The sequence below is a fragment of the Mustela erminea genome, chromosome 9, assembly GCF_009829155.1.
Source record: "Mustela erminea isolate mMusErm1 chromosome 9, mMusErm1.Pri, whole genome shotgun sequence".
Taxonomy (NCBI): domain Eukaryota; kingdom Metazoa; phylum Chordata; class Mammalia; order Carnivora; family Mustelidae; genus Mustela; species Mustela erminea.
In genome coordinates, this window is record NC_045622.1 from 60,071,043 (window position 1) to 60,091,488 (window position 20,446).

General features: G+C 39.4%; 2 protein-coding genes across 2 annotated transcripts; both read right to left on the reverse strand.

Moving 5' to 3' along the window:
- Window positions 1–290: 290 nt before the first annotated feature.
- LOC116599537 (olfactory receptor 52H1-like) lies at window positions 291–1,232 on the reverse strand. Its single transcript, XM_032359424.1, has one exon. It carries the CDS (start codon window positions 1,230–1,232, stop codon window positions 291–293), a length of 942 nt encoding a protein of 313 aa, XP_032215315.1.
- A 12,527-nt stretch (window positions 1,233–13,759) lies between these two features.
- LOC116599678 (olfactory receptor 52H1-like) lies at window positions 13,760–14,710 on the reverse strand. The gene has a single exon (XM_032359663.1). It carries the CDS (start codon window positions 14,708–14,710, stop codon window positions 13,760–13,762), a length of 951 nt encoding a protein of 316 aa, XP_032215554.1.
- Between the last annotated feature and the right edge of the window lie 5,736 nt (window positions 14,711–20,446).

Consider the following 20,446-nt stretch of genomic DNA (forward strand, 5'->3'; position numbering starts at 1 on the left):
AGGAACATCTGGGTAGCTCAGTTGGTTAAGTGCCTGTTTCTTGATTTTGGCTAATGCCTTGATTTCAGATTCATGAAATTGAGCTCTTGCTCTGGCTCTACACTAAGCATGGAGCCTACTTAAGATTCTCTCTCTCTCCCTCCTGCTCCACACCCCCACACTTGCACTCTCTGTCTCTCTCTCTAAAAACAAGCAAGTAAGTAAATAAATAGAAAGAGCCTTTCTCTCTGTCTTGCTACCTTAATATCCCCTATAAAGTGATGTTAGCTTTCCCACAGCACATTGGAACATTATTCTGTACACTTGGTAGAAAACAAAAGTATGAACCTATCTCTGATCTGCTTAGTCTTCACTCCATAGACAATGGGGTTGAGTGCAGGTGGGATAACAATGTAGAGGTTGGCAAACATGATGTGGAAGGTGCGGGAGACATTGTGTCCAAAGCGATGGGCAAGGATGGAGAAAAAGGCAGGTGTATAAAATATGAGGATGACACAGACATGGGAACCACAGGTGCCAAGGGCCTTCTGGCGGGCATCCCGGGAGGGGAGACGGAAGACCGCACAGAGGATGAGGGTGTAGGAGACAGCAATGAGAACCACATCTGAGATGACTGTCATGATGGGAACACAAAAGCCATACCAGATGTTGATGGAGATGTCCGCACAGGCGAGCCGGGCAACACCTATGTGCTCACAGTATGTGTGTGGGATGATGTGTGTCCTGCAGAAAGGCAGGCGTATGAGTAGGAATTCAACTGGCAAGATAATGCTGAAACTTCGAAAAGAGATGCCCCCTGCAATCTTGATGATGGTCTTGGGGGTCAGAACAGTGTTGTATCTCAGAGGGGAGCAGATGGCCACATAGCGATCAAATGCCATGGCCAGGAGTATAGCTGAGTCCAAGACAAAGCTGCAGTGCAGAAAGAATAATTGGGTGAGGCAACCAGGAAAACTTATTTTCTGGGGACCAAACCAGAAGACGATAAGAGATTTGGGGACACATGTGGTAGACAATATTACATCTGTCATGGCCAGCATGGAAAGGAAAAAGAACATGGGTGCATGAAGACTCCGCTCCACAGCAATGAGATAGAGAAGGATACTGTTGCCCACAATGGCCACGAGATAGATAAAACAGAAGGGGATGCTGATCCAGGCATGGTACTGCTCAAGGCCAGGGATGCCCAAAAGGGTGAAGTCTTCTGTGTGGTAGCTACTCAGGTTGTACATGGCCAGTGTGGTCTGAAGAATAGCTTCTGTATCTGAAAAAAAAATTTTTTTTTCTGTAATGAACCTGAATAAATTGCCAAGAACAACCTCCCAGTACTAGTAAGGGCAATATTCATGTCTCGAAAAGTGATCCCCCATTTAAAAGGAGGATAGAAAGAAAGAGAGAGAGAGAGAAAGAAAAAAGAAAAAGAGAGAGAGAGACGGAGGGAGGGAGGGAGGTAAGGGGGGAGGGAGGAAGGAAGGAAAAAAGAGAGAAAGAGGGAAAGGCAGGCAGGCAGGCTCCCCAGACATAACACTCCTGGTACTCATCACTCTGGAATCTTCAACTTGCATACTATTTTATTTCCATGTAATGATTGAGTGTTCTCTGGGTCAAAGTAACAATTTTCTACATAGACCTGAGTATAGAGAAAAACAGTCTAACCACATGCAGAGAAAGAAAGAAACTAAGAAAGTGAGGTACAATTGGAAAATGTTACAGTCCAGCAACATCATTTATAGTTATTATATGTCACAAGACACATACATTCAACTCCATTCTGGATATCCTTTTATGGATATCTCACAGCACTCAAGTTTAATTTTCAAAAATTAAAATTAAGACCCATCATATTTCTTCAGAAACCCATTGTTCCCTCTTTTGTCTAGTATTTCACAGACTATTTCCCAGTGGAATATCATCCACAAAATAAGCCAAAACAAAAACCTGATTTGCATTTATACTTTTCTCTCTTTAAATCCCCATGTGCAATTGATTACACTGATCTAATCCTTTTGGAATAAAAATTTTAAATCTTCAACATAGCTAACAAAGTGTCCACAATCTGGTCTTGTTACCTCTTCAGTATTCTTGTTACATTCCAGGAATGTTTGCCAGAAAACCAAGTCCTGCTTTTTCTTAAAATCTGTATGTTAAACATAATTTCCATAGAAGACATATAGTAAATTCCTCTACCACTTTATTTCCAGGGTTCCAACTATAATATTTAGTTATTTCCTCAAATTTTGACTGAAACATCTGCTGAGACTCACCCTTCTTCTCCGCAGATGAACAGAAATGAGGTCAGAGATACTGGAAAGCCATGTGATGAAGAGAAATGAGACCACCGCGACTCCTTACAGGGGAACTATTACACTGCGAGGTATTCAAAGAGGTACAAGAGACCATGAGTGGCCACACCTTGATGCTGCACTTCTCTGAACAATGGCCATTGCAGATAAATAAAAGTCTAAACAGATCATGTGTGCCATTCTAAATACAGGTAAGCTAGCTCACACTCCCTAGTGTGACGGTCTCCTGACTCTGAGACCCTGCACCTATTTTCTCCTTGACTTTAGAACAAGCATCCCTGTCCCTCTTCCTGTCTCCAAGCCGTGCTAGGTTCCACTTATCCATCAGGACTCAACAAAGCCCCCTTTCATTCAATTGAAATATCACCTCCCCTCAAACGGGCTTCCTGATCTATGTTAGAAAATTCCATTTCCCAATCGTATTTCCTCTTTTCTGAAATTCACCATACTTGCCACCCCCATTTATTGCTTATTTTCTCGGCTAGACCGCAGGCTTTACAGAGGCAAAGAGCGTGTCAGTTTTGTTTTTCCCGCTTTTGTTCTTGCTGCTGCTGTTGTTTCAGTAATGCTTTCAATAGCTGCCCAACAGTGGCAGTGAAAAAGTGCTCTGTGACTATATCTGGAACTGAATGTTGTTGCTGAGTCCGGACAAGAATATACACCTTTTCTCTAAAATACATTTAAAATCATGAGATCTCTGTTACTCTGTTAAACAAAGGAAAATAAACCCATGCAAACTGGCAGCCAATAATATGCTAAACCAGAAAAGGGCTAAAGGCATTTCTACTTAACATAAAAAGATCATGGCTAAGGGATATTGAAAAAGAAAGCCAACGTTGGTGGCATCACAATTCCGAACTTCAAGCTCTATTACAAAGCTGTCATCATCAAGACAGCATGGTACTGGCACAAAAACAGACACATAGATCAATGGAACAGAATAGAGAGCCCAGAAATAGACCCCATCCTTCTGGGTCCTCTGTATGTCCTTCTGTTAGGTACCCCAGGACCCTGAGCTCTGCCTTTGGATTCCCCAACACTCACCAAACCTAGGTCCTTGGTGAGGACCAAAGATACACAGAAATGGCACCGTCAAGCAACCTGTCCTCTTATTTCTCTTCCTGGGCTTCAGACAGGGCACTCAAAACATGTGGGCCCCTGAGAGACCATAGCCACAAACCCAATCAGTGGCTGTGGCCTGCACAGGAACACTTCCCAGGGGTCTAGCTCCTGAGGCTCTGAGGTCCCAAGGCCGAGGTAGACTGAGTCCCTGAGGACTCTTGTCTTCTAGAACAGGCAGTATCCTGGGCAGGCAGAGTCCCCTGGGGCTTACGAAATGGCAGATGCCCTCTCCACCACTGCTGAAGCCATCAGCAGAGAAATGTGTGTGTGTGTGTGTGTGTGTGTGTGTGAGAGAGAGAGAGAGAGAGAGAGAGAGAGAGAGAGGGAGAGAGAGGAATTGCATGTCTTTGTAGGTAACTGCATTTATGTCATAAATATTCAATAATTTGTATAACTTTATGTAATAGTGATTTTAGCATGAAAACGCAAATAGACCTATGAAACAGAGTACATGTTGTTCTGATTCAAGCCTAAAAGCGAATGCCTTTGCTATCATGAATCAGTCCTATTGATCAAATACTTGAACCGTCATGTAAATCTCCTTACACACATGCCTGCCAGCCCCAGCTACACAGACTTTAAGATATTTTTAGAACACGTTTTTTTGTTTTTTTTTTTGTCACAACACTTCAGTCCCTTGTTATTTCTGCTATTGGACCCTCATTGATCTGAAGATCTCAGTTCTTTCCCACCAAGCCATACTCATCTTCCTAAAATAGAGATCGGGATCATCATTTCTGCAGAGTTTATAAAGCCTTTTTTAAAAAAGATTTCATTAATTTATTTGACAGAGAGAGAGATCACAAGTAGGCAGAGAGGCAGGCAGAGAGAGAGGAGGAAGCAGGCTCCCCACTGATCAGAGAGCCCAATGCGGGGCTCGATCCCAGGACCCTGAGATCATGACCTGAGCCGAAGGCAGAGGCTTAACCCACTGAGCCGTCCAGGTGCCCCTGAAAAAGCCTTTTGTATAAATAAATATACACATACAATATGGAGCCATTTCAAGCCCTTGACTTCCTCTGCAGGGTCACCTCATGCCCCTTTTTCTCCAAACACCCTAAATTCCAGACTAATCTGTTTGGAGTTCCAAACACACATTATAATCTTCCAAGCATCATCCCTAGGCATATTGCAGTCCCTCTTTCTAGAATATCTTTCCTATCCTTTTCTATCTGACTCAGCTTAAAACCTAGCATCACTTATTTGGAAAGTCACCCCTTATTCTTCCTTGAGTTTACCCCTGCCTTAGCCTTAATCACATTGTATTGCAATTATCTGTCTAGCTCTCTGTTTCTGCTTCTAGAAGGCAAGTTTCTCAATGACAAGGACCTTTTTCTTTCTTTTTTTTTTTTTTAAGAATATTTATTTATTTATTTGACAGAGAAAGATCACAGGTAGGCAGAGAGGCAGGCAGAGAGAGAGAGAAGCAGGCTCCCCACTGAGCAGAGAGATCAATGTGGAGCTTGATCCCAGAACCCCGAGATCATGACCTGAGCCGAAGGCAGCAACTTAACCCATGAGCCACCCAGGTGCCCCAAGGACCTTATTCCTAATGTTAGGCATTAGATTTCTATAGTTGCTCACAAAGTAGGCATTCAGAATTGTGTTCTCAATTACCAGTAGAAAAATCAATATTATTAGCATCTATTTGTATGATATTTATTATATAGCATTTTATAAGATTACTAGTATAATACCAATTAGAAAATAATTTTACGCTGTATTTGGAAAAAACCTGAAATGTATACCTGTATGTTTACAAATCTAATTACCCACCTCTTCACACATTGTTTATGGTCATTGTCTTCCTGAAGTTACAGCATAATATAGAAAAGAAAAGAAATAGTTCCCATTGCTGAATCTTAAGGAACAATTTATTAGTTTATAGTGATATCACAAACTCAGATTAAAGCAGAATATTTTTACAGAAGTGTACATTCCATGAAAACCTCTCTTTTTAAAAAAGATTTATGTATTTATTTGAGAGGGATCGAAAGAGAGAAAGCATGAGCAGGGGAGGAGCAAAGGGAGAGGGAGAGAGAATTCTCAAGCATATTTCCCACCGAGCCCGGACCCTGATGCAAGGCTTGAACCCAGGACCTTGAGATCATGACCTGAGCCGAAATCAAGAGCTAGACCCTCAACTGACTTGGCACCCCAAACCTCTTTTTTTATTGTAACATTTCTATAGCCTTCTCTCAGTTCACACTCCTACCCCAGCCAAATTCTTTTTTCTGGAAAATGTATGTCCTGTGACAAGCATGATTAGTAGGGAGGAAAATAAAGAACTGTGGCATCTAATTGCTGCTCTTGATTTACTTTTGTCTTTGAGGAAGTGTCTGCCTTGTTTTATAGAAATGTTTCATTTATTCATATACTGTGTTTTGGGAAATAGTTGCTATTCTGAGTAGCATCAATGGTGCAGATTTTGATTTGTATGCAGAGCCTAGGGCATTTTAACGCGGATAGCCAGGTGAATATAGGGGCCCTCAAGTGAGATGAGGAAACATCACAAAGATAAAGAATTCTGGTGATTAAAAATATAAACAAGTATTGTGGTTTCAAAATATGTTCACAAGTTTTATGATACTCCTGTCTTTAGGGGATAGTGTGTAATTCCCCTCCAACTGAGTCTGGATTGGGCTCAGTGATTCATCTCTAAAAAAACAGCATATGGTTGGATGCATGCTTCCTGAGGCTAGGTCATAAAAGGCATTGAGGATTCCTCTTTGCTGTCTCTCCTGAATCGCCCACTCTGGGCAAAGCCAGCCTTGATGCCACGAGGAAACTCAAACAGCCTGTGTGGGCAGGAACTGAAACCTCTTTGATAATGAATAGCACTACCTATAGTGATCATCTTGGAACTAGCTCCTCCAGCTCCACCCAAGGTTTCAGATGTCTGTAACCCCAATAACTTGTGGACTACAACCAGTAAGAGACCCAGAGCAGAACCTTCTATATAGGCCAGTCCTGAAGTCTTGACACTCAGAGACTCTGATAATCAATGTTTACTGTTAAGTTAACTCTGGGGGTAACTTGTTACACAGTGTAGAGAGCTGATAGGAAAAGGAACACAGATTATTCTATGTAGTCCTACATATGGATAAGGAACTGAAGGGCAGGGTAGGGTAACTGCAATTCTTAGCCACTTGGGTCACTTAAAGATAATCCACTATAATTCTACTTAAATCACCCCATTTGAAACTAATCTCAACAGAGACACCCGCACATGTGAAATACAGTAAGCAGCAGGCATGATATTTGTCAAAGGATTTCAAGATCACTTTTTTCACACAACAAACATTTATTAAGATAAGAATAATATGTCGGGCCCAGAAACTAGACTTTATGCTAGACCCTGGATATTCAGAAATAAATATCAGTATTCCACTAGAGGACATAACTTGCTAAGGTCAACAGGCTTATAAAATGAAATTTCAATACAGAATGAGAGTCACAGGAAACCCAAGAGTGTCAGTGGACACTGAGTGGAGGAATCACACCACAGCCTAGGGACCAGAAAAGATCTTGAGCAACAAAGTAACATACTAGGAGTCTCAGGGATGAGAAAAGGTTAAAGAACAACAGACACTGGGCATGGAGTGTGCTTGAGATTCTCTTTCTCCCTCTGCCTCTGCCCCTACCCCTTCCCTGTCTCAAAATAATAATGAAATCTTCAATGATGGCAGGGTTGGAAATTTTATTTTTATTTTCTTTCAAGAGAATAGTATTCATTATATGTTACCTTTTCAGTGATGAAACTCATTTAACACAAGGTAGAGGGTTTCACAAAATTGTCTGAGGTAAGATTTGAGAAAAGTCAACAGTATTATATTTCCCAAAGGATAGAATTTTCTTGTTTACTAATTTTATTCAGTGCTTGCACACACATGAGATAAAACTTGAAAGAATTAAAAAACCAACAAAGAAAGAAATTATGAAATTCATTTTTAAAGGAATTTCAATAAGTGATTGGTAGCAGAATCCAATTATATCTATGATTTACATTTTCAACTTCCTCAAGTTACTTATTTCTGATTATGCTTCTTTAAAGTAAAGAAGTTAGTGGAAAAAAGTAATGAAGCTGGGATGTATAAATAAAGAAAACTCTGATATAGAGAAACATTATTTTTGAATAATCTAGGTAAATTTCATACAGAGTCTCATCCTGAGTGAGGTGTGCTATAACCACCTCCACCCAATCTCAAGTAGCACTATCCCTACCTCTGATGATGGCTGTCCATAATTTACTAAAATCTTTCACTATCAAAACTTCAAAACAAAGGTATCTATAATCAGTGGATAATAATTAATTAAACAGAAAATACCATATTGGCTCCACGGTTCTCTAACTTATACCTTGATATGTGGGATTTCTATTTTATAGGTCTTGAAATCCTTTTTCCTTTTATGCACATGTTGGTATTTCTATATTCATTGTAGGTGATTAATAGGTGTTTAGTTGATAAAAAGATCAATAGTTGATTAGGTAAATATATGTACCAGATAACAGGATTCTTGTTTAACAATTAAAAAAAAATGTTTTGGGGTGCTTGGGTGGCTAGGTGGGTTAAAGCCTCTGCCTTCGGCTCAGGTCATGATCTCAGGGTCCTGGGATAGAGCCCCGCATCAGGCTCTCTGCTCAGCAGGAAGCCTGCTTCCCTTCCTCTCTCTCTGCCTACTTGTGATCTCGGTACGACAAATAAATAAATAAAATATTTAAATAAATAAATAAATAAAATTTTTAAAAAGTTTTTTGGTTTTTATATACTTTACAAAAATTTATAACTTTCCTCCCCATCTTAAAGTATTTAGTCAGAGAATACAATTTATTATTACAGGTTTTAAAATTGTATGACTATCATTTTAAAATTATGACCATTCTGTGAGAAAACAGTACCAGCCTCGGGATTTTCCTCAGGACCATCTTTGTGTAATCCTTTTTTTTTTTTTTAAAGATTTTATCTATCTGAGAGACAGTAAGTGAGAGAGGGAGCACGAGTAGGGGAAGGGGCAGAGGAAGAGGGAGAAACAGTCTCCTTGCTCTGCAAAGAGCCAGATGTGGGGCTGGACCCCATGACCCTGGGATTATGACCGGAGCCAAAGGCAGACTCTTAACTGATTGAACCACCCGGCACCCCTGAAATTCTTTGATCTTGCTTTGAATGTTTGGAATCTTTCTCCTCGCTATAAAATATTACAAACCTTTAGGTCCATTCTTACCACTTCTGAGTAGAAGGGAACTTCCTGAGATTTTACATAGCAGATGTCTGAGCCTTTTGATCTTGCTAGTTGATTGTGACAGGCTAGCTCTCAAACTTTCTCTCTTCTTCTCCCTGTTGGTTTTTTGGGATCTAATGTTATCCACATCCACAGTATGTGGATGAGCATCTTCTGGTTTGATGACGTGGACATCTCTTTTCATGGGTTGTATAACCTAGCTCTTCTTTATGCTTTATGCCTTCATAGGGGAGTTAGGCATTCTCTTGGCCATGGCTTATGATCGTTAATGTGGCCATCTGTTACCCATTGAGATATACCCCCATTCTTAGCCATGGTGTCATTGGCAAGATAGGGGGTGTTGTAGCACTCAGGAATTTTGCAACTGTTTTCCCATTATCTTTCTAGTGAACCATCTGCCCTTTTGCCAGACAAACATAATTGCCCATACATTCTGTGAACACATGGGGCTGGCAAACCTGGCTTGTGCTGATATACCATCAACATTTGGTATGGAATCTCTGTACCATCACTCAGTGTTATGCTAGATGTGGTGACAATAGACATCGCCTATGGGCTCATTCACCAGGCAGTCCTCTGGCTGCCATTCCATGATACATGAAGGAAAGCCCTCAGCACGTGGGGTTCGCATGTCTGTATCATCCTCATGTTTTATCTTCCAGGGATTTTCACTGTCATTGCTCAGTGCTTCAGCCAAAAAATCCCCAAGCAAGTCCACATTCTGTTAGCCAATCTCTATGTTCTTGTTCCCCTCATGTTGAACCCAGTTATCTATGGGGTAAAGATCAAGCAGATTTGTGACCTAGTGGCCCTTGTGTTTTCTTTGAAAAGGAAATGTAGCCAAGGATAAATGATTCTTGTGGTTTTTTTAGAGGTAAGTAGGAAGAGTCCTATTTAAAAAAAGGACAGATAAGTTGTCATTTTGGATAGACTCTACTTGTTAGGAAAGTAGTGTTTTTTTATTCGCTAGAGATGACCCAAATTGTTTGTGTCCCTTATTTCAAAGGTAAATATGTTCTTGAAAACCCCTAAGCATAAAGCTACTATTTTAAATGTCTACAGGGTTCTTCGGTATTTAATAAGACATTTCCATTTCTACCAAACAAAAATAAGATTTATAGAACACGTCTCCATCTACTATTCAGACTTTTAGATATCTATGTGTCCTCCCCAACAGCTATATTGAATACAAATTAGAGTTCACCCCAAAATTGTGTATAAATAAGGGAAATGTGGAGGTTCTCCCTTCTACCTTTATTTACAGAATACCACCTTCACAATCTTGTAACACAAATGATAATATTTGATGATAGTAGATAGCCTGATCTGCACAAATGAAATGAGATTTACTGCTGTAAGTATATAATTTGGGAGAAAAAAAAAGACCACTAGATGTTTGCAAACACAAACTGCTTGCATGCTATGTGTCCTGTGCTACCCTCCTAATCTGTGCTTGAGCAACCCTCTTTTCAGACTCCTTAACATCTATTTCACAGGCTTGTGGTACGAGGATCCAAAGAGAAGTTGGATGCAAGAGCACTTAAGAAATTATAAAATGCTACACAAATGTGTCACTGTAATTAAGGTCATTATCTTCCCCAGCACGAGCTTTCACCCTCCTTATAGTCACAAAACAAGGCAAAAACCTGTCCTTTGTCTACAGCACAGTCTTATCTTTTCCTTTCTTTTCCATCAAGATTAATCCAGCCCCAGGGAGGTGTCCTGTCACAGCTTTTTCTTATCAGGCATGCCCAGCCCTCTTGCGCTGTGGGATGATCAGGCACACTTCTGGGTGCTCAGTCTGCACCGCCCTTGTTCTAGGCAGTGTGGGCTGGGTCTGCACTTCCTTCACAAGCACCTACAGGAATTTTCAAGGAAATTCTACGTTGCTCCATAACCATAGAACTTTCTTTTCAGCTGTGTGCTCTGACTCCTGGCATGTTTAGGGTATACAGAAAATATATTTGTGTTTTCCCTAAGTTGGGTTTTCTGAATAACTTTTACCAAAATCTTGGCATCCTGGACTAAGAGCAAGCCTTGGGAAGTTAATTTACAATGATAGTGAAATAACTAAGGATAGCGAGAAATCTCCAGATTTACCTAATTCCAGGACAAACACATGGCTGGGTTTAGAGCTGAAGACAAGTGTCTCATCTTTTCCCTGGAGAGATTTATTTCTTATCAGATTCCAAAGAAACTTTCCCCGAAAGAAGTGGGAGTCAGATGGAGCAAAAATGGTCTCTCTGTCTTCTACAAGCAGAGAAAATACATTTATCTTCAGTGTTTGGTTTTGACCTCGCCTTGATTGTATAGCCCTAGTGATAAGAATCAAGTATGGGAAACCACACGGTTTTCACTAGCTTTTTAAGGGAATAGTGATAATCTATTCCTGATCTAGAACAGTTTGTGTGTGCATTCAGGACAAAACTGATGACATGAGTATTTACAAGGCCACACATGCTTAACACAACATTCCAATATAAATGGTCTTCTACTTCCATAACACTCAACCCTGTAAGTCTCAGATGGCTGCCGTCCCTGTGCCTATCCCTGTCTCTCCTTCCCACTTTATTGCTTATTGCCGCATAAATCCAAGTACCTAAAAGAGCCTATCTCAATCACAATAAAATAATGTGCTAACCACCCTCTCAACAATACTACCAAGCTTAGGAAGATGACAGGTCTTGGGCCAAAAAAAGTGGCCAAATGGGTATAAACATCAGAGTTCAGAAGACAAAGCCCAACCATGGGTGAAGTTCAAATGCAGTCCTAAAAGACTGAAGTCATGGCCCAGCCACATTCAGGCCTCTGAGCTAGGTCTCAACGGGACTGTAGTCAGTGATGTGCTACTGAATGCTCAGCAACTGTCTTTTGGGGGTTTGGTTTGTACATTTGCTGATTCCTGAGGTGTAGATACTCCCACGATAACTGATTTCAAGCTGCTGATATGATGTTGAACTTCTTGCAAAATTCCTGAAAATTTAATACGTGGCTTTCGGTGTGAAGAGTCTTTCTTCATTCAGCACCCCACTAATTGCAGTCCTTCTTAGGCCTGATACACTGGGCTTAGAATGAACTTGAAAATTGCAGCTTTGGTTTAGCTCAGAAGAGATTCAAAAGAGTGAGGTCTCTGTACTGGAGAAATCCTGCCTTTGTGGGAGCTAGGACAGTTAGTGCGTAGGAGCAAATACTTTGAAATCATACAGACTCATTAGCTTTACGCTCAACATATATTATTTATATGATACCGAACATACTATTTAATTTTTTAATTAAGGTAGGATTCACATAACATAAAAATTCACCATCTTAATTAACCATTTTACAGTGGTCAAGTCCATAGCTTTTAGTATATTTACAATGTTGTACAATCACCCCCATTATCTAATTCCAGAACATTTTCATCATCCCACATGGAAACCACATCCTCCCCAAGCAGTCACTTGCAACTTCCCTTTCCCCAGTTGTCTAGCCAGTACTAATTGACTTTCTGTCTATGGATTTGACTATTCCGGACTTTTGACGTAAATGGGATCCTACGATACATCAGCCTTCTGTGTTTGGCTTCTTTGACTTAGCATAGTGTTTTCAGGCTTCATCCATGTGATATCATGTATGAGAACTTCCTACCTTCTTGCTGAAAAAGATTCCATTGTTGAGATTGAACATATTTGTTTTATCCATTTATCAGTTGATATGCATTTGATATGAGTGGTTTCTAATTGAGGTTTATTATAAATAATGCCATTATAACATTTATTTACAACTTTCGGTGCAAACATGTTTTCAGTTCTTTTTGGTATATACCTAGGAGGAGGACTGGGTCATTTGACAATGCTGCTATAGTTAACCTTTTGAGGAACTGCCAATCTGTATTCTACAGAGGCTGCAACATTTTACAGTCCTATCAGCAAAGCATCAGGGTTCAATATCTTTATATCTCCACCAACACTTATTACTTCCCCCTTGGTTTTTTTTTTCTTTTAATTACATTAATCCTGGTGGGTGTGAACTAGAACAATAAAAGGGGATTGAAAAAATATTTCCTTTCACTCCTTTTCCTACCCAAGTGCAAGCTAAGCTTCAAATTCCAGAGGAAATGGCATGTGTGAAAGTCCAGAAGGAAAGGGAATGTAGTTTGAAAAAGCATAAGACATACAAGGTGATTGTAGCATAAAGGGCATGTGAGCCAAAGTGAGAGCAAGGATGAGAGGTGGGTCAGTGGACACCAAGCAACAACTGGTTAGCACCAACCACGCTGTAAAAGGCGTTGAAGATATGTTGGGGCACTTGAGTTTTCTTCCAAGCAAAATGGGTAACTTGAATGATTTTTAAGTAAAGGATTGACCTCATTAATTGGGATATAGTAAGACCACCCTGGTTTCTGAGTAAAAAAAAAAAAAAAATGGATGCAAGAGAGAAAAACTTGGAGTGAGAAAATTCCAAAGGAGGCTGCTGAATAGACCAAGGACACAGAAAGAGACAGAGAGAGAGAGGTGATCGTCTTTTAATATGGCACATGAATGAGTTTAAAGGACATTCAGAGGATGTAATTGAATAAATGAATTTTAGTTTATGTCAATTGTGGAGTTTCAGTGGGATAACCAGGAGGCATTGCCAAATACAGAGCTGGCTATGTGGGACAGAGAAAGAATTGGGAGTAGAGCTTTAGATGTGAAATTTTCAGCATGAAGATGGTTATTCACTTTGTGAGTTTAATGGGTGCTAAACAAGCCTATGAAAAAAGTACTATTTTTTCTTTTCTTTATTTTTAAAATTTATTTAAGGAGGACATTGAAGCAGGATAAAAAGACCAAAGGAAGAGTAAATATTTTTGCATTTAAGTTTTTGATTGTAGAAAATTAAGATTCTTCCCTCTGATGTCTATCATTTTTTAAGGATTGGAAAAATTCTTACCTCTCTTCCTGTAATCCTACCATTGATTTTCTCCAACAGAATTATAGTCTTGAGGTTCATAGGCATTGAGTCCATTATTGGAGGACATCCTGCCAGTGATTTACATAACAAATGCTATTAAACAATATGATTACTTAATTTCCCACAATTTTTCTTTCCATATTCTCAGCCAAGGGTCACTGCATCCCTTTAGAAAAGAAAAGAAAAGTGAGCTTGTCCCTGATCTGCTTGGTTTTTACACCATAAATGATGGGATTGAGTGCAGGAGGGATGGCCACATAGAGGTTGGCAAACATGATATGAAAGGTGAGAGAGATATTGTGACCGAAGCGATGAGTGAGGGCAGAGAATATGGCTGGTGTGTAGAATATGAGAATGACACTGACATGGGAACCACAGGTGCTGAGGGCTTTCTCTCGGGCATCTCTGGATGGAAGGTGGAAAACAGCATGAAGGATGAGAGAGTAGGAAATAACAATGAGGATCAGGTCTGAGGTAACGGTCATTACAGGCACAGCAAAACCATACCAAATGTTGATGGAGATGTCAGCACAGGCCAGCCGGGCCACCCCTATATGTTCACAGTATGTGTGAGGGATGATACATGACTTGCAGAAGGGCAAATGCTTCACCAGGAAAACAACAGGCAGAACGACACTGAAGCTCCGAACAACAATGCCCACCATGATTTTGACAATTGCCCTAGGTGTCAAAACACTTGTGTATCTCAAAGGAGAACAAATGGCCATGTAACGATCAAATGCCATACCCAACAAAATGGCTGAGTCCAGAAAAAAACTGAAGTGAAGAAAGAACATTTGGGTAAGGCAGCCAGGAAAAGTAATTTTCTGAGCTTTCAACCAGAATATGCCGAGGGTTTTGGGCACAGAAGTGGTACATAATATGAGGTCTGCAGAAGCCAACATGGAGAGAAAGAAGAACATGGGCTCATGGAGGCTGTGGTCCATCGTGATGAGGTAAAGAAGGATACCGTTGCCTACGAGGGCCACCAGGTAGATAACGAAGAAAGGAATCCCAATCCAGATGTGGAACGGCTCCAGCCCTGGGATCCCCATGAGCACGAAGGAGCCTGGACTGAAACTTGTTAAATTCAGTGTAGCCATCATGGTAATTGTAATTCCTTGAGGACAAAAATATCGTATTTTATTTCTGGAACTGATTGGCCATGAATTCCCTGTAAGACTTTTCCAGAGCTAAGATCCCTTCATTCTCTTTGCAATGACAAGCACTGTGGCAAACACAACCTACCTTTTGTCACAATTTTTATAGCACTTACCACAGGCTGCCAAGAGACATTATTTAAACCAATAATTCCCTGTCTATAGACATTACAATAACACAGTATTGTTACTATACTGGGACCATGTCCCACCAGATCTATGACCTGGGATTATTAATGGGCCTGTGTTGTCAGCTGAAGTTCCAAGATTATCTTGTCCTCACCAAGTAATTCGGTCTGAGATTTCCCAAAGATGGAAGTACCGAATATCCTACCAGGCACGAGTCTCAATAATATCTTCACTGAGGTATCCATTCAAAGAAATAATAGGGACCAGATGCGAATTAGTAAATCTGCATTCTTCATTGCCAATAAATCATTAGGACTCTGGCAAGCCAATCTACTATTGCCTATTTGTTCCACTTCTTTAATATCTGGAAGAAAATCTCCTTCTAAATATTCTTCTTCTGTCAACTCATCGACAATTCTCCAAAACCTATTATTTCTTCCACCGGCCAGTTTCCTGACTAGCTACCCTCACTTTGTCATCACATCCTTCTCCCACCACTGGAGCATGGTGTTCAAAGGGTTGACAGAGGCTCCTCCTCCTTTAGTCCCTATATCTCATCTGCCAGCTCTTCTGATCCTCTTTGAAAGCCTGTCTGATCTGCCTACTGTGCTTTTCTATTTCCTTACCTTTTCAAGTCATTAGTCATTAACTGGAGCCATACAATAAGAATCCCAGTTCTTCCAATATCTTGGGAGTTTTTTTCTTTATTTCATGCTGCCAGATTGCTCTCTTAAAAATATGAAATTATTAGAACATTCACAAACTTGCTTAAAAGCTTGTCATTGGGGGTGCCTGGGTGGCTCAGTGGGTTAAGCCTCTGCCTTCGGCTCAGGTCATGATCTCAGGGTCCTGGGATCAAGGCCCACATCGGGCTCTCTGTTCAGTGGAAAGCCTGCTTCTCCCTCTCTCTGCCTGCCTCTCTGCCTACTTGTGATCTCTCTCTCTCTCTGTTTCAAATAAATAAATAAAATATTTAAAAAAAAAAAAAAAAAAGCTTGTCATTGGGATGCCTGGATGGTTTAGTCAGTTAAGCATCTGCCTTTTGCTCAGGTCATGGTCCCAGGTCCGGGATTGAGTCGCACATGGGCCTCCTTGCTGGGCAAGGAACCTGCTTCTCCCTATGCCTGCAGCACCCCCTGCTGGTGCTCGCTTGCTCACACACGCGTGTGCATTCCTCTCTCTCTCTCTCTCTCTCTCTGACAAATAAATAAATAAAATCTCAAAAATATTTTTTTAAAAAATAAAAGCTTGTCATTGCCCCCATTATACCTACGGAATATATTTTATCTCCTGCTTGGCCAGTCAGTAGTTTTCTTATATATTTTAGTTCTACCTATGTGAATGTGTCTCACATTTCCCCCATAAGGTGGATGTCTGTGTAGACATCCATAGATTTCTCCTCATTCCTACAACTCATTGCTTAGATTGCTGCCTTTTCCATCAGTGTAATCTTGTTTTCTCTCAACATGTGTAAATTCTATTCATTGCTCTTGATCCTTACCAACACTGATGTCTCCAGCACACCTTCTGAACCAAGCAGTCCATTCCCTTGCTTGTAAAACCACTTTAATAATTTTACCAGACTACCAGGTGACTGCATTTTTACATTATTTTCATGCCTGTTATCTTGGATTCTCTTTTATAGATATATGAGCATCCTCTGTTAATGATTGGGAACTCCTCTTGAGGACAAACTTTCTGTCCTCATGGATCTCTTCTAGAATAAAAGAAGGCAAGATTTCACATAGAATAACTGTTCATACAATCTCAGGAGTAGACTGATATTTCAAGCTTGTCATTCTTTACTTATTTTTTCATTGCGTCCTGTTTGGGCCAGAAAATATTGAATTTATAGCTTGAATACACACAAACACATACACCACACACACATTTTCTTGGCTTATTGTCTCATCCTCCATCCTCAAAGACAATAAAAGGGGGTTGAGTCTTTCTTAAGTCTCCTTATTCTAACCTCTACAATCACATATCTCTCTCTGACTCTGAACTTTTCTATCTGCCTCTTCTGCTTTTAAAGACTACTGCAATTATATCAGAATCACCCAGATAACCCAATGTAGTATTTTATAGTCAAGTGATTAGCAGTCATAAATATATTTTGACATATAAATAACTTATGTGCAGTTTCCAGGAATTAGGATATGCATATCTTTGAGGGGTCATTCATTATTTTAGCTATTATAATCTTTCCCTGGATTTTTCCCAGGATCTTCTCCAGTCTGCCTCCCCAAAACAACTACCAACATTACCATGCTCAGAGTATACTCACAGGCACCTTATTCTGATGGTAGAAAACCAATAAAGGACTCGAAGAGGATAATTCCAAGATAAGAACAGAGAGATACAGGAGGTAACACAACACAGGTGGGGAGAACATATAAAGAGAAAGGTACCCAAACAAGAAGTGAAGCATAGGAACAAAGAAATTTAATTCCAGCCAAGAAAGACAGACACACCTGGACAGCATAACCTTTTATTTCTCACTGATTTTCTCAGGGGATGGGAAGACTGAGAAGTGAGGTGTCTAAATTCTAGGGGGACTCCAGGGAGTCTAGTCACCAGTCAATACTATTAGTATTAGTATATAAATGTTTGCACTAATGTTTTCCTGGTCTAGAAACATGGTATGATTCAGCATTTGGGACAGAGAGGAGGAACCAGGAAGTGCTGGAATACTTCAGCCTGCATAGAGTAGTCATTTACAGAAAATTCAAGAAATAATTTTTTTGAAAGAAAAAACCAATTTGAATTAGCTAGGCTCCAGGTTCTGACTCTGAAGAATGGTGTGATAATAACCCTTTAAACTCAGATCCCAGATGTTTTTGTGAGTGTTTGGAGAAAAACAATCAATTGATTAGGGATGTAGGTGAATTCCAGATATGGTTGTAGGACAGATACGAGTATCACCGGTTTCACCAAATGGGGCTTTCAGGTCTCTCCTTGTAACTGCTTTGAGGTACTTTGAAGAAACTCTAGACTCCTGAGCAAGATGAGTTAATCTTTCACCTAAAAACTCCTTTAGGTCTTTGTATATTATCGAATGTTTAACCTACTGCTCGTGATTATCATTAACAACCAGATGCTTATGGCAGAAACTTTGAAGTTATTCTTGAAACCACTTCTTCTCTCACTTCTCTTATTTTCATTTTATTGATTCTGTTAATGTATTGCCAAAAACAAAACAAAACAAAACAAAAAACAACAACCTACCACAGGTCTTAGTGTCTTACAGGGACATTTCACACTTGAATTGTCTTGACAGTGTAACAGATCTGCTTACTAAGGAAAGAGCTGAAGATACATTGTAAACAAACAGATATATACCATTCTAGGATGCTATATGAAAAGAAGTAGTGTTGAGTTATAGCTCTTTCTAACAAGGTTGTTTCCTGAACCTACAAAACATACAGTAAATGTTCAAAAGATGTTTAACTATTATAATTGATTCTTGTATATAAGAAAGAATATATTGGGTGAACCTGGTAGTGGTATTAGGGAGGGCACATATTGCATGGAGCACTGAGTGTGGTGTATAAACAATGAGTTTTGGAACACTGAAGAGACATAAAATAAAATAAAATAAAAAAGAATATACATGTATGTATGTATCACCTATAATTATATCATCATTTTTTCTGTACAAATAATCTTAGTTATATACTGGTATTTCTACTGTAAATATAATGTAAACAGAAGTAAGTCTTTCTGATATAAATTATATCTGAAATGAACCTTTGTTGATATCACTTTACCTTCATTAATAATAATGTGTCAATATTGGTATATTGGTTATAAAATGTACCATTCTAGATAAGATATTAGTGATATCTTATTATTAATTATAGGAAATCTCTGTACAGTCTTTGTAAGTTTTCTGTACCAGAAACTGCTAAGATAGGAGCTTATTACAGTAAAGGGATACAAGATAATGTTTTTTTAAAAAATCACCAGCATTTCTCTTCTCTTACATAGTCCTAAGACAGAAAAAATGTTCCCCTCATTATAGTTTTCATTTCTTTCCTCCCACTCCTTCATGAACACTCTCCAGTCTCTACCACCCACTAAAACTGCCCTCTCTCTGGTACCCAGGGACCTCTATAACGTCCAGTTTTATGAGTAATTCTCAGCTGTCTATCTACTCAACACATAAGCAGCATTTGAAAACTATGAACACTTCCACATACTCCAATTTTTTTCTTTCATATCTTGATTTTTATATTTTCTCCTGTCCCTTCTTCTACCTCATTAGCTGATTCTTTTTTTCTCCCTATGTCCTCTGTCTTTCCTTTTTCTGAATCTTTTATTACTCCAGTGCTCCGTCTTCAGCTCTCCTTGCTCTAGTTTTACTCCACAAAGTGTGTGTGTGTGTGTGTGTGTGTGTGTGTGTGTATTAAGCACCATTTATTCACTCATGACTCCTAAATTTATATTCCAGATTCGTAGATTCAACTGCTTTCTCAGCACATCTACCTAATGCTGTATAGGCATTTCAAGCAAAACATGTTCAAAATCAGACTCTTCCTCCTCCTTAAACCATCTTTATCACTGTAAATAGCAACTCCATCATTCCAGTTGCTGAGACCAATAACCTTTGAATCATTCTTGATTCTTTCTCTTATATCACTTGTGTGATCATCATTAAATCCTATTAGCTCTACTATCAAAGTGTATTCAAAATTTATTTTCAAAACCTCTAATTCTCCATCCCTAGTCCATGTGGCTATAATTTCTGATCTGGAAAATCAAAATAGCTTCTTACATGGTCTATCTTCAGTTTACTTACCATAGAAAAGCCAATAATATTTCTAAACATGTAAGCCATAACATGTAGTTTCTCACTTCAAAATCTTTTTGACAACCACTATGGAAAATCATTTAACAGTTCTTTTCAAAACTAAAAATAGACTTTTGATATAACCCAGCTATTGCACATTTTGCAGTAGATTTTGGGCATTTATCCCAGAGAAACAGAGATTTTGTTTTCGTGCATGAACTTATAGTTGGATGTTCATAAAGCTTTATTCATAGCAGTCTCAAACTGAAAACTACACAAATATCCTTCAAAAATGAATGGTTATACAAACTGTAGTATCATGAAATACTACCTAGCAATAAACAGTAACGAACTGTTGGCACACTCAACAACTTGCATGAACCGCAAAGAAACCATGCAGAGTGAAAGGCCATTCTCAAAAGAGTGCATACTGCATAATTCCATTCATGAAGCATTGGTAAAATATAATTATAGATATAGAGACTAGAATAGTGGCTGTCAAGGGTTAGAAAGAGGGAAGGGATAGTCATGGCTATACAGAAGTAAAATGTGGGAATCTTATGGCAATGTTCCATTTGAAGATCATGATTTTGTTGGTAGTTTAGCAAGGCAATACATGTAATAAAATTGCATAGAAATATACATACAGACACAAATGAGTGCATGTATAAATGGTGGAATTGGAATGAGCTCTATGGGTCCTTGTCAATTTCTTGGGTTTGATATTTTGTGATAGATACTTAAGGCATCAACATTGAGAG